Below are 15846 nucleotides of genomic sequence, written 5' to 3'. Positions count from 1 at the left end.
CAAATCACATGATGGCTATTAGCTGCTTTTCTTGAAAACGTAACAACGTTTTTTCCCCCCCAAATATGTTTACTTGATTTGTCCTCCGTTTCTGGACTAACTTAAATAGCGGAGAAGCGTTAGGAAATTGCAAAAAATCAGACCGAGAGGACTTCACCCATTTACCTGTTAGCGAACGTTGCGCTGAGACAGTTTCCATAGCAACCGAGCAACGACAGACAATCATTTTGTAGCAAGGTACAATTGATGGCAGCGTGTGGGCTGGCATGTGCGTCCAAGGACAGGTCCCAGGAGTGAACGGACAAGAAAGGCGCTTTTGCGGGTCAAAAAGGTTAGCATGATGTAGGGGGGGGAAAAAAAAAAGGTGTCGATGATCCCAAACGGTCTTTTCATCATTTTCTCGATACGCAGTTCGGCTCCGACCTCTGCTCGGACCCGGTGGACGCCGCGATTCATGCATCCGTGGTTGACGGCGGAATCCGCCCGCAGCAAATCTCCGCTTCAGGTCGACAGGTGAGCCACAGCACACATCCGTATTGTAATTGTGAAGTCAGCACCCCCCCCCCCCCCCCCTCCGTACCTCGGTAACGTCAATTCTCATAATTACAGTAAATGTTTGTATGAAAAGCCATTAATATAAAACTATGGAAGTAACAGGAAGTATGCACCATTTCTAATCTGGAAACTTCATATTCCGGCACCCTGTATCATAGATTGTCTCACTCGTTGTAGAAAACTATCATTTGTAACTTTTACCCTCAGGTGACAGACAGGAGGACGTCCCTCGCCCTCAAGAGCACCGGCGCCGACGGTCCAAAGCCCACGGGCCCGCGGCGGCGTTCCGTCATGGATTTGTGCCTGCCGTACCCACAGGCCCCGCCCCCTTACCGGGAAAGTAGCTTTCGGACTGCTGGCAAGAGGCCCGGCCCGGGTGGCGGAGAGAGCAAGATGCCCCCGAATTTGCTGAGCGAGCTGAATTCAGTGCTGAATAAGACGGGCCGCAGCGCCACTAACACTGAGTGACGGCAGAGCACCAAGCGGTGAGTATTTGGCACCTGGTACCCGGGGCCTTCAGTGGGGACTTACCCGAATTAAAGCGTGACATTTTCTGTTGTGATTTGTTTATTATTGTAACACCTTCATATTCGCAATGTCGAGCTAAAAAAGTGGTCGGATGAATATGTGCAATATGAATTCACATGTAGCCTGTAACGGAACGCATGGTGTTCCACAGGGCTCAAATCTAGGGCCTCTGCTGTTTTCATTGTATCTGCTGCCTGTGGCTTCCAAATTAAGAAAACAGTTAGTGCTCTATAAATATAGAGTCGAGTGGTGGGGTTCATGACCTTGGACGTGGTTAAGAACCACTAGTTCTTTACATAGCTCTAATTTATACTGGATATTGTCTTCTTTAAACTTTATTCTCGTATTATTATGACCGCAGTCTCAAACACGTTTCACTTTATTTCACCCGGTGAAGTCTTGCGATTCAGGTCTTTTGCTCTGACCAAGCAATCGAAAGTGAATCTTGAATATTTATTTCCTAATTGTTGAACCATTTTAAGCAAGCTGAATCCTTTTTTTTTTCTTCCACAATTTATTTTTCTTTTTTTTACAGTTGTACTAATAGGGTGCAACATAAGAATAAACTCCCGGAATGAATGAATGAATGTATGAAGTGGTTGGTGCCTTCTGTCCTCAATAATGCACACAGTATGCTGAAAATGCTCACGTAGGCAATTGTCACATGGCCATGAATTATTCATTTGACCAATTTTTTTTTTTCGTGATGCCTCATAGAGTGAGTTGCTTGCTCTTTCAAAATCCCTTAAATCCCAACCAGGCAGTCACCACCTTAACTTTCACTATTTTCATGGCAGCAGTCCTTGATTGTAGTACCTGATTGTGACATATTGTAAGTAAAAGCTCAATTTTTTTTTAGCAAATTTAGGCAGTTATGTCAAAAATCTATAATTAGCACTGAATAAAAAAATATGTAATGAGGAAAAAGGTTGCGAATGGGGAATCCTACAACAAAAAAGACGCATTCTTCTTTGCTTTAAGCCAGTCAACTGTAAATCGGAGCCACGTGGCGCTGTTAACTCTGACATACTGCCGCTGTATAACATGCACGTCGAGCCGTGTCCCGTGATTTACATTTCCAGAAAGGGTAGGCCTTATATTAATGGAGCCGTCCATTTCAGTAGCTATAAATAGCTCCCGACGTGAAGTCGTCGCTCTGCTGGCTGCCCCTCCCCCACCAATCCACACATTCTGCCCTCTAATCTAGATTCTATTAATGTCTGCGCTGATATTTACGACACGCTGAGCCTTTTAGCCTGACATGGCTGTAAAGTATATGTTCAAACCGGCCAAGCTTTATCTAATTAAGAGCCCCGCGCAACGGCAATTCCGCTGGGATCGAGTCTTTAAAATCTCAATCAGTTGGCGTCCACCCCCCCTGCTGGCGGCCACTCGGAGGAAGGGGCAAGCCCCCCGGAGAGCTAATAAAGAAGGGAAAATCGCAGACGTTCCAATTAAGCGTGCGGGGTAAAATACGCCTGTAGATCATTTTCATATTTCGCCATGATTTGAATTGTTTATCGTCACGAAGAGAAGGTCACCTCTATGTTTGCATCGGGGGCGGGGGGGGAATCCCATACTTAAAAAAATCTTTCAGAGATGTCCGAGAATGGTCCAGTTGTGATCAATTCAAAGCCCTGAAAATGAAACGGCCTGGATGAATGGGGATTTACCCCATTTTACTAGTGCGTAGACAACAATAACGCCACAAAGTTCCATATTTAACATAGTTAGACCTAAACATTTCTCAGGGTAGTCTTTCAGAGATATCCAACATTTGGTGAAGTTGATCATAACTAGACTAGGTAAGTAGCATCTGCAAGGTACAGGTAAGATACAGATCTACAGTAACAAAGCATTTGTACTATGTGGCGTAACATCAAGGACAGATATATAGATCAGTTTTGAATTTGACGTGCGCCGATATTTTGTCGGCCTTATTTGGAGTCCATTATTTATTTATCCGCTTTAATCTACAACGGCAGTACCTCCACAGTAACCTTCATCTTCGTATTGTTTGGCCTAAATGAGGTTATCAACAACGCCGGGCAGGGAATTGCCACGCTGCGAGGGAAAATAAACATTTGCTTGTTAAAGATTCATCGCGCTCCCCGAGTTGAGTTTTGTGTCCTTGCCGCGTTTAGCAAAGTCACGCGGCACATGAACCGCCAATCAAGGAGCTTTATTATTATTTCATTAAAGTAATTTTCCAAGTCGCGGTGCGTCAACATGAACTTAGTGACCCCCGAATGAAAATGATTAACTTTTGCGTGTGTGTGACAATATTGTGAAGAATGAAGATACTAGTCTACAGGTAATCGAATAAAAAAAAAAGAAGAAGTACGTTTTATTTTAGCGGACTAAAAAGTATTATATACGTATTATATACGCTTTTAATATATATATGCTATTTAAAAAAAAAAATAAAAAAATTAAGATTAGTCGTATTACAAGGATATATATATATTTATATATATATATATATATATATATATATATATATATATATATATATATATATATATATATATATATATTGAATTTACAACTTTATTCCTGCAATATTACAGCTATACAACTTTTTCCCTCAAATATGTGACTTAAATATTGCAACTTAAATCCCGTAGTTTTGTTTTCAGTCATTGTCAGTGCAGTCGTTGTTTGTACTTTGGCATGGAACTGAAGGTTGATAACTGTGTCAACAAGATAGCGTTAGCAATACTAAGCTAGCGTTAGCATGTTAGCCACAGTTGCTACTTTGGTAATCAAGACGGTTAATATGAAGTTTTGTTTGGAATTCTTACTCAATCTAAAGCCAAAAACAAAAGGGCTGAAAAATGTTGTCGCCTCCCACACGCCCTCTTGATTGTTGTTGCTAATTCTCAGTCCCTTCTTAAATTGACCCACTTCCAATTTTTGATAAGAATAGCAATTACCACAAGTGGCAACGACTCCCTATTTTGAATACAATGCTATCTTTCCAATGAATCGTCTGGCGCGTGTTTTAAGAAAAATGAGAAAAACTCGGCTGACCTCTGCTCGTGTCTTCATGCTGCCAGTCTCGCTTAATGGCCTTTAAATCTTGCCAGTTCGATAGCCTCCCCTTATTAAAACCGCAGCTCGGATGGAGAGGATAAAACGATATTTCATCGTAGACAACAAGCATGTTAAATTTGCTTCATTTTCCCCTCGCTCGCACCCCCTTTTGAACTTGGCCGTTTACAGCTTGGCCTCTATTATGTTTTCCTGGCGCGGGGGTCGTGCCTCAAAGCTATTTTGGGAGTAACGTGCCCGCAAGTGTGCGAGGCGCAATTAGCCGGGATGAAACAAATCGCGCAATTCCATCTCATAATTGATATTAAAAACCGTCTATATGCAAATTGATTGAAAAAGATCCAATCTGCATCGTTCCACGTGCGAAGGCTTTGAACTCTATCGTAATACCGATCAAATCGTTCCCCCCAGCCCGTCTGTCTTCCCCTCAGATGTCAAGATAATGACCTGCATTGGTGAGTGAGATTTGTGATTAGCACAACAACAATAGCTGCTAATTACCACCTGAAAGACAGAGAAGTTGTTACAAAACAGTGCACCTGTGTGTTGCTTTTCCCTCTTTTTTTCCGAGAATAAAATTGCAATGTTACTAGATCAGTCCTTCCCAAATATCTATCTATCTATCTATCTATCTATCTATCTATCTATCTATCTATCTATCTATCTATCTATCTATCTATCTATCTATCTATCTATCTATCTATCTATCTATCTATCTATCTATCTATCTATCTATCTATCTATCTATCTATCTAGCTTAGCTAGCTATCTAAAATTGAGGCATATTTTTGAGAAATAAAAATTCCTCGATAGAGTTGTACATTTTGGGCGTAAAGGTGTATGTTTTCAAAATTGATGTTGTAATCTTTCAAGAATTTTCAGTCACATTTTAGAGAAAAGTCTGAATTTGTCATGATTAAGTCAGGTTTGTTTTCCTCATTACTGTACTTTTTTTTCCTTGTGAAAGATCCAACTTTTTCCCGGTAAGATTACGACTTTAATGTAAAAAAAAAAAAATACTTTGGCTGCTAATTACCACCTGAAAGGAAAAGATGACAGGCGTTTCTGCAAAACAGTGCACCTGTGTGTTACTTTCCCATTTCTGTTGATGTCGAAGAAACAAATGCATTCATAGACTTAACGTTCCCAGCGAACACAACTCTGTTGCCAGGAGATAGCGGCGGCGCTCTCAACGATAAAAAAAAAAAAAGCTCACCTGTGTTCATCTTTTTTGTGTTGACTTTCGCAGACACTCGAGGGTGTTTTTACCCTCCATCCCGTGCGTCGTCTTCGTTGTTTCTCGAGGGAAACGCGTCCCAATGAATATTTGATTGCCCTTGATTACCTATTGGTTTGGTTCAATATGGCATGCATAATGAAGGGCAATGAGGGCGCTTTAAAAATAGAGCTTGACAGCTCGTCCTGCGCTTCCATTCTCTAAAAACACAATGAACTCCCATTTAATGTGCTTTTACCTTTTGTTCTTTCTCCTAATGGACCCTCAGGCTACGCTTAGCTTTTAATTAAAGTTAACTTGATGGCCAAAAGTCTCGGGACCCCTGATCATTACACATAAAGTGAAAAGCCAAGAAGTTGATCAAATCCAAAATCTCTCCAGCTCCTTCTTGTACCTCTAATTTGAGTATTAACATGCCACCTCTGGAATATAATCAATTTTTGCTTGAAACTGGGCATACGACTAGCAAAAAAATTAGCGCATGGTACCTCAAGCACTATAGCATTCAGAAGTGACACAAAATTAGCAACATTTCCGCTCAACTGGTGAGTTTCTCACTTTTTTAAAAAAAATTAAATTGAATGCACATTCCAAACAATAAAACTTTAAGCTGCTAAACTGGAGTATTATAATAACACTCTAATACAACTCAGTCATGCTACCAAAGTAGCAGCTGTCGCTTACATGCTAATGCTACCTTAGTATCATGATTGCTGCGACATTGTTGAAGCATTGAGCGGAATTAAGTATATTAAACTTTTTCATGACAATGGTCAATGATTTATGTTACTTTAAGTATTAACCATGTCTATTACTTTTACAGTTGAGCTTTTACAGTTTACCATGTCATACACACAACAAAAAGATCAGTTGGACAAGTCGGTAGATGCTACAGTGCTCATAGCTTGTTTATGCTAGGTGTGGAATGAGATGACGAATGGTATTACAGTTCTCCTGTCTCGGTTGACCTCTGTTAAGTATTAATATCATGTAAAAGGCATTATGAGGAGAAAAGCGAGCGTTGCTTTGGAAGTAAGCGCTCTATTGTTTACAATCACTTTCACTGCAGTAGTTGGCGGTGATTAAAGAGAGGATCTAGGCTTTGTTCTCCGTCGCTAATTCCTATCTTTTGTTCTTGTGGAAAAAACATCAAAAAGTCACCTTTTGTTTCCCTCCTAGTGTTTCACTAGATTCAAACCCTTCCTTGCGGCCGCCCTTGGATTCATGCAGTCTCTCTCAAAGCATTTTTTTTTCTCTGCTTAATTACCATTAGTCGGGCCTTGTTTGTGAAAGCATGCTATTTGGGTCATGAATGAACGTGGGACTGAAACTGGTTTCTGAGCATCGTCGAGTTCTTGTGTTTTCCTCTTGGTTAGTGAAGCTTCACTGTTTGTTGGTGTTGGGGACCAAGCTCCATTTTGTCATGGAAATCCTCCCTAAAAATATTTCGAATGTCACATTAAATGTTTGAAGCCCAATCCCAAAGACCCATTCATTGTAAACAGTTTATTGTTTGAAATGAAATTTAACTCAAATAGGAAGATAATAATTAAACAATGATTTTCACACAACAATAGAACGTCAGGCAAGAAATAAGAGGAGGCATTCCACAGCTAATAAACGGTTTATTCCACAGCAGCATGCGATGAAATAGTCCAACCTGCGTGACAAATAAAACAGCCGAGGACATTTTAGTGCTTGTGCAGCATCATCGTAATGAGCGATGGTGTTTGGAACTCTCGGCCGGCTGATAGATATTTCATTAATATTGCGGCTAAAGACAAAAATGATGGGGAGCACGGGGGTGAAGGGACAAATAAATAATAATAATAATAAAAAAAAGGCTTCTGCTTGCCTCGTCACACCTACCCAAATCCCCGACGCTAATCTCGCTCGCGTATTTCGTCTCCTGTTGTTGTTGTGTTCATTTCACCTGCTCACTCCATCTTGTGTTTTTGTCACATGGTTCTCGCGAGGCCTGGCAACGGCGGAAAATACTTTCGCATCCGACTGTGAGTACAATGTGTTCAAGATGATTAAGCATATGCTGTTTTTGCTCATTTGCCTAAATAGTGCAATGAATACAATCTTTAGATCATCAACAATTACTCTACCGTACTGTATAATAATAACGGGGACATTGTGAGCAGTTACAAACAAATCAAAAAAAAAAAAAAAGAAGATGTTTCAAGCTGTTTATTGCCACATTCAGCTGAAGGTTACTGCCAAACCAAACATAAAACAAAGAGAATTATAAGTTGTGTATTTCAAACGACACAGCTTCCGGGATCTGACTAGCACTTGAGCTAACAATTAGCATCTACAGTATTTAGCAGCGTTGTTAGCCTTGAAGCAACGGATATCTGAATATAACATATCTGAGCAACATATTTGAAAACATCATACTCACAGGCATATATTCTAATATATATAATTTTACTGCTGTACATTACATGCAGTTTATATTTATATATTTTATACAATATATATTTATGCATTATATATACTGCATACTTAGTCCAGCCCTCTAATTTATCGAGACCCTGTTGCTTTAGTCGAAGAGAGAATTCCACGGAGCGATAAGAGGAAGAAAAAAAAAAGGCGCAATGTTAGGAAATTGGAATCGCAAAGAAAACTATTACCTACTTTCCTGTACCCTGACATCACCGTTCCAGGCTGTCTGACTTGCAGACACATATCAAATTTGTTCCGGAATGCTGAAATGCCTTCGCGATCCACAACATCTCCTTAAATTGAATCTGCTCGACTTCTTCCTCTGCTGATAATAGGCTAAACGTAGAGGTTGGAAAATGTCTCCCATTTTAAATTGCTCACAGATATATAATGTAAACATTTACATGCTGGACGCACAGATAAAAAAAAAAAAAAAATGATGTGATGTGATGTGCTGAGAATAACTTCTTCCACAGTTTGTGTGTAGTAATGGGTCTGTATCAAGAATAATTTCCGGCACATTCTTAAGAAGTGTTTTTCTCTCCAAACAATCTGGCACATAAGAAAAATGATCATCCAAGAAAAATCTGTGAATCACACCAATTTACCAATTTTCTCACATACTTCGCACATAAGAAGCTTGTAATATTGAATGCATTTAATAACGTGTGTCTAAGCATGTCTGGCAATTAAAGTAATGCATTTAGGCTATCCTTTTAAAGAAAAATACTAAAGCCACTTAATGAATGAAATTTTTTTTTAATTGCTGTTGAATGTTTTAATTTCACTCTTTTTTTTTTTTTTTTACTTGTTACTTTGAAGGCCTTCGTCACGCAGAATTATTAACGCAGGCTTTTTCAGTTCTGTCTGGACAATAGTGCGCTTGGCGGCATTGAAGCCCTTTCATCTCCGGTAGCGAAAACGAATGGACCAGCGCAGCTTATCAATCAAAGCGGAGGAAGAGGGAATCAATAAGCGAAAACATTTTGAGGAATGCGACACGTTGAAGTCGTTGAAGTGAGAGACCGAATGTGAGAGAAAAAATTCTAGGAATCACATTGTAGGATTTTTAAAGAATTTATTTGTAAATTCTTCCTGAAAATAAGTATTTGGTCAATAACAAAAGTTTAACTCAATACTTTGTAATATAACCTTGGTTGGCAATGGCAGGTCAAAGGTCATCATGCAACACAAACTTTTACTACCCTCCACAGATTTTGTGAGGATGGCTTGAAAGTCGACCACTGCCTGCGGCGTTTTTCACGCTCAGCACAATAACACAATATACAGTGCAATTTTATGCTAGCTGTCTGTTAGCGGTAGCTATTGAGAGTGAGGGGGGGAAAAAACATTCTTTGATTATGTAACAGTTACAAAAACGTTTTTCTTTTTTAAATGAATGAACCCACAGAGGTGTCAGATAGATGTCGACATGTTGACCCAAATTTCCTTTGACAAGCTTTTGCTTCAATAACAGCAGGCTGCATTCTTAATTTAACTCAGTTCTTTTGTCCTTTCCCCCCCGTTTACCTCTCCACATGTTAAACATTGGTGCAGCATCTGCTATTACGGCCACTGAATATGAATTTGTGACACATCCGCGATGCGCAAACAATAATTAATGAGACAAATCTTGTTTTGTTGACAACAAAGCGGGCAAATGAAAGAGCAGCCCGGAAACGACAATGGGCCTTTTGTGCCACCTCGGCTTTTAAAAACAACTAAATTGGCCCATTTCGTGAGTCTGTAGAGCTAAGTATAAGGTAGGCAGAACCTTTTCGGGTGCCTGACGGTGTCAGCATGAGTTTAGAACACCCCCCCATCCCCACCCTCTATCGACCCAGCACGCCTTTGGTGGGGCAAACAGCCAGCAAGACAACGCAAGCAAATGCTGAGGAGCGCTCGTGTTGCTTACTACAAGTTACTTTGATTAATTTATTTTTTTCATTCATTCCGGATTTTCGCAAACCGCGATTTTGTTTTAAGGTAAGTATCATAAGATGGTAAAAATGCTTTTACCAGAATGCGATCGTGATATGCGAGCCGCTAGCCGTGGCTAGCTCTGGCTAAAAGTAGATTTGTGGTCAAGATGTTCAATTTTGAGATCTCTCCAAATACCCTCCTTAAAGTCTCGTATTTTCCTTTCTCAGCAGCCCAAAAGTTGAAATTGTTGTTAAAGTTTACGAAAATAAGTGATGAATCAACGATGTTGTTTTTGTTGTAACATGCTAGCGCTAGTAGCTAGCACCTTCGGGGAACTAGCTAACGCCTTCGGGGAACTAGCTAACTTGGTTTAAAAATAACCCGAGATTCTTCACCTCGAATTCACAAATGATAAATGCGCATAGCAACCAATAAAAGCTGAAAATACAGAAGACGCAAGAATGTCCGTGTTTTGAGAGCCATCCTACCTTAGAGCATACGTTGCCATGTCGTCCGGTCCGGGCAGTATCTGCAAATGTTTGCAATCCAATCGATTCTACTAACCAAACATTTCGACGTGTATAGATGCAAAGAGTGTTAAGCTACGTCTTGCTTACACAAGTAACGTTAGAGGAAGCTGGGGGTGACATTCATCAATAACAAAAGAACATTCGGTGTAAACACAATAGAAGCAAAGTTGACACCGGTGGAAAGTTGACCCAACCGACTCGCGATCCCGCGGCGTCAGTGAATACTATGTATTGAGAATCTGTTTAACAACATTTAAAAAAAATCTCCATGTAATGATTTTGTTCAAAGTAACCAACTTGATGAACTGTTAGCATAGTAATTTGGAACACTGCATTATATACAATAAACAATAAATGGATCATGGCTTTTTTGTTGAATGAAATCCCCGTCATCACAAAAGCTAATATAAGTGTTGAACAAATGCATGCACTCCAAATCTGAACAAAAACAGCATATGCCTGATAATGTGGAACAGTGTAATTAAATGTGGCAAAATTTTTTCTATTTTCCGCCAAATTGCTGTCTACTTTTTCCGCAATACAAAAAAAGAATGCCTCAGTGTCGCGTTCATTCACAGCTATTATTCATGTATTCGTGTTTATGACACCTGGGTTGTAAGTCTGCCATTATTGCCGCTGTAATTGCTACAAAAAGTGGGTGATTACCATTTGAGTGGCGTCCAATAACAGCCTGAAATCTTATGCCCCTTTTTACCAAAGAATGTGAGTATGTGAGTATGTGTATATATTTAAAATACAGTAAAAAAAACATATATGTATGTATATATATATATATTGTGTGTATATATATATATATATTGTGTGTGTATATATATATATATATATATTGTGTATATATATATACACACACATATATGTATATATATATATATATATATATATATACAAAATAAAAATAAATAAATAAATATATATATATATATATTTATTTATTTTTATTTTGTATATATATATATATATATATATATATATATATACACACAAAATAAAAATAAATAAATAAATATATATATATATAAATAAATAAATATATATATATATATATATATATATATATATATATATTACTATATTCAATTCATCCGCTTTTCCGCCGCCGCCGCAGTGCGCACGTCATAAAAGTGTCCTCTATTTACCGCTCCTATGTTGACATTTGGGAGTTGACCTTTGAAATCAAATGGCGGCGGTGTCCGGGGATGGCATTAATGAGGGGATTTCGGCGAGCGATTTAAAAGTCCATTAGCATCGCGGCGAGCGTTTCCACTCTGCTCTGCCGCAGCTAATTGATATTCTTGGGGAAGGGATGGCTATAAAAGTTTTTGCTCTGTAGAGTACACGCGCTGCGTCTTGTGGTGCATTAGACAATATCAGCCTCTCTCTAAATAAACAAGGGAAGGGATGGGCTTGTGTGGATGTTGGGTTTTAATGGGACATCTCATTCTGCATGCTGAGTGGAGGAGTGCTAAATCCCCGTCAGTGTCATTTCCATGTTTTTCTTTTTTCGATTGCAGCAAATTAGCAGGAGGAGGAGATGGAGGGGTGTCGGAGAGGCGATAAAGTACACTTGGATGTGGTTTTATGTCAGGGGGATGTTTGCATCCTTTCTCGAGCTTACACTCCTAATGCTAATGTGCTTACTCCAAAGAGGCACCTGTGCAGAAATAGCCCCATTTCTAAAGTGAGCCGAGACCTTGCATAGCGATATACAGTAAACGGAGCTTACGTTCCAGATCACACCTGCAATAAAATGAAATTTGCCATATAGAATTACCATATATAAATACTCCCTAGGCTGTTTTTATAGAATTTACAGCACATTTTTTAAAAAGGTGACCTCACAATATACATCAATATCATGACCAAAAATGTCATTACATTATACATGAATTTAAAGCAGTCACTGTAGGCATATAAATCAGGATTATAGAGGATTTTACATTCAGTAATCTTCATCAAAAATGTATTTGTCTTTTGCCATCTGTTAGTGGAATTACCACCAAAATACTGTAAATGGGAGGTAGAACAAAACAGTCTGTCCAACTGGAACTATTGGCAGTCATGGAAGTGAAGTTGATTTGCTGGTAACAGCTAGCTTGCGTTCAATTCCGACAGACCACAATTTGAGGAAACTGGTGTCAGGGGGCAAATTTTTCCAAAACTTTTTTTCAAACCTTTTATGCATTTTAGCCTTCAAATTCAGTCATGGAAAAACTGATTATACCACTTTTTTGTTGTTGTTAAATGCCTGGTACAGCCAAGCTAAGAGTACATGGGTTTGGATAAATATAATGATAAAAACAATTATAGCTCATAATTTGACATGGTGTCTTCGTAATAACCATCACCACTTGTTAAAACAGCAATGGCTAAAGCATTCTACTGCTAAAAGCAATGCTTTTAGGCACTCCGTGTTTCCTTTCAATGGGGTATATGCCACGGAGGAGGCGGGACTTCCGACTTCCTGGTTTTCACACATCAGCTTTGTTTCCGTTTCCTGTTTGCGACGTGCGGGCCCGCGTTCCAGTTCTTGTGCTTTTCTGCCTTTGTGCCCCTCGGCTGCGCGTTCCCGTCGACGGGTGCGAGTGTGTCGTGTGTCTGTCTCGGTTGTCCAAAGCATTTCAGAGAGTTGAGACGGGCGCAGGGGTGGGGGTGCGGCCATCAGTGGCCGGAATCAGTGGCACCTACCCCATGAGTCACATGATACCATTTTAGTAGTTCCAGACTAAAATGGCTACTACAAACCAAAATGTCTGCTTTCTCAATTGTGGGTGTGGATCCTTGAGACTTAATAGACACTTGTTAAGTATCAAACAGGCAAACTGGTCATTTTTGTTTTTGTCTTTCCAAAGGGGTGCTTCTGAGCGACTTACTCAATTATATTGATTGTGATTTGAGTTGATTACTTGGAAAAACCTGCTTAGAAACGGCATTTTCTTTCTTCGTCTCCTGTCAGATGAACTGGGGTGACAGTGCAAAGTCTAGCTGTCTTTTGCATACGCCCCGAGGCCTGCCTTTCATTCAGTCTTTGCTGCAGGGAAACCGCCGCGCCAAGACAACGTTGTGCCAGACCTGCAAACAATAACACATACCGTTTCGAGTAATTCACTGATGTCACGCGGCAGCTTTTGGATCTCTGATTCTATATTGACTCAAGCCGAAACCCCCTGGAGGGATGTCACGGTAAACACTGAGATAATCCAAATAAACAAAAGCTATGATATTCCTGCAGTAAAATGGAATAAGGTCCTCTATCCACGTCCCAAAATTTCATGGAAATACCTCAAGGTTTTTTTTTCTTCCATCGTTTGCTTCCTGAGCAACCTGCAGTTGTCGTTGAATGTATTCTACTCCATCCATAAAGAACGCCTGGAAAGGTTCTCCAAATTCTGGGTCCCATTCCTGGCATGGGTCCTTGAGACTTCTTTTCATCCTATGACAGACATGCCCACCAAATTTCGTGTCAGTGGGTCTAATTCTTCAAACTTTCCAGGCCTTGCACATGGGTTCTTGAGATTTCTTTTGTCATCCTTTCAAGGCAGAAAAGTTCCACATACAGAATTTGTGGTTCAACATTGTCTTCTCCAAGTGTGCATTTAATGTACAAAATGGATGAAAATAGCCAGACTGGAAGGGAAATCCTGCATCAGCTTCAAATCTTGGTGAAGTTGGTAATTTGTTTGGCGGCCTTTTTTCAGCAGCAGCAGCAGCTGTTCGTCGCCCCACACGGATGCCTGAATGTGCAACTCACCCGTCATTATTTTGACAAAATGAAGCTTTGAGATGCAGCAACGGGCGCTCTGGAAGCGCTTGCATTGGCGCGGGATAACAGACCCACGGGGGGGACTTTTGGGATGGAAAAGGATGCGAGACGAGGGGAAGGGGAAAGCCACAAAAGAAGGACCCGAGTCGATCGACGCACAAACCCACCGCCGAGCGCCAGGATGTGAGAGCCGAGTCTGTATTTTGGCTTTTATTAACATGCTCTTTCTCAACTGTATACACTTGGAATTTGCAGGAAGGACTGCGACGTCACTTTCAATGTACCATTTGGAACATCTTGAATACAGATTTTGGTTTTTCAAAATGTGATAAGACTCCACTTGGTCTAAAGGATTTTTTTTTTTTTTTGCCCAGACTGCTTTGCCAGCAGATTGGTCTGCAAAAATCACCTCCTCCACGGGAAACCCGAGTTTTAAATTTGGCCTGATTGCCGGTATGTGCGTACCCTGCTTTAAAAGACTGATGTGAGCAAGTACAGCCCTAATTTAAAACCTACACAGCCATTAATCCCATTGATGTACAACCCCCCCCCCCCAAATACTCCCACCCTCACCACCTCATCCCTATTGACAGATGAGAAACAACCAAGGCGGCCAAGATAAGACAATGCTCGTATCGTGGCACGTCGATACTGAGATGCCGGGAAGTATCAAGATTGCTGCTTCCTTGTCGTGAGTTTGTCACCGTCTCAGAATCGGCGCAGAATAGCGGATCCGCTGCAGAGGTTCTTAAACTTTTTGGGTCCAAGGAGCCCTTACAACTGAGTCCCCCCCCCACCGCCCCAAGGTGCCCAATGTATTTTTTAAATGTTTCAACCTAAATATTCATGACCTGTTTAATAGAAAAGAACGTAAGCAAATTGAAGTGGATTGGAATTAAGTATTTATCAGTCGACGCTAGTCAACGTGCACTACTTCCATTAAGCGAAGGCTTGCAAGGGTGTGCGCATGTAACAAATGTTTTTTTTGTTAGGGTTCACAGGGTTTCCACCAGTGCCTGGCGCGGGCCAGTAGGATTTTCTCGTGTCATCGGGTGCACTTCGACATGCGACATTGACATTTTGAACATGTTTTTTGGCGACAAGAAAAACTGTTTGCGAACGTCTTTGCATCCTTGAACGAACCCTGACAAAAAAAACATTCGCTCCATGCGCACGCCGCACACCCTTGCAAGCCTTCACCGATCAGAGAGATACGGGTTTAAGGAACGGACGTGAGCAGAATCACATTTTCACATTGTTTTGCCTTGGAAGGCAATCAGTGTCAATTGCGCCCGTGAAAATGATTCTGCTCATGCTATTGGTTTTTTTGAAAAATAGATAGGAAAAGTTGCTAAATGTCTTTGTAAAAAATTTAACTCCCGTAAGGGGTCCCTGGACAGAAAAACTTTGAGAATTCCTTTTATAGAAGACTAAGAGAAAGCAAAGCTCCTCAAGCGTTGCTGACGCCACACTTTGGAGCTCAAAAGATGATCCTGGAAGGGGGCAAAGGAGGTCGCGGGGAGCGTCTTGTTTGAGCCGCGTTCTATTTGCTGCTGAGTGTCGAGGCTTGAAATGAAAAGTGAGCTGTGCAAGATGTATTCATATCCTTTTCCAAGTGGGAGAGACGGACGCGGAGAAATGACGGCGATGCCATCAGAAGTTGATTCATCATCTGTTGCGCCGAAAACGATCGCACGCCAGCAAACACCGCTGACCTTCATCTCGCACTCTGAAGGGGGTCATTTATCAGGACGTGGGGGGGGGGGGGTGCGGTGACGTTCGCT

The 15846-nt window shown here is 40.7% G+C and overlaps 1 protein-coding gene across 4 annotated transcripts in view; it reads left to right on the top strand.

Annotated features, from left to right (window-relative positions):
- Positions 1-15846, top strand: part of arap2 (ArfGAP with RhoGAP domain, ankyrin repeat and PH domain 2) — a 119935-nt gene that overhangs the window by 72528 nt on the left and 31561 nt on the right. For 2 of the 4 annotated variants that reach the window (XM_086059828.1, XM_086059829.1), the window contains exons 32-33: positions 412-513; positions 763-1040. In XM_086059828.1, coding sequence (XP_085915954.1) covers positions 412-513; positions 763-1023 — 363 coding nt within the window. In that variant the 3' untranslated portion in view covers positions 1024-1040. Of the gene's footprint in view, positions 1-411; positions 514-762; positions 1110-15846 lie in introns of those variants that run through there. The other 2 variants (XM_086059830.1, XM_086059827.1) reach the window with 1 other exon arrangement.

The sequence above is a fragment of the Leptonotus elevatus genome, chromosome 17, assembly GCF_054856555.1.
Source record: "Leptonotus elevatus isolate MCC_2025b chromosome 17, RoL_Lele_1.0, whole genome shotgun sequence".
Classification (NCBI taxonomy): Eukaryota; Metazoa; Chordata; class Actinopteri; order Syngnathiformes; family Syngnathidae; genus Leptonotus; species Leptonotus elevatus.
Note: the sequence above shows the minus strand (reverse complement) of the source record. Positions and strands in the feature narration are given on the sequence as shown.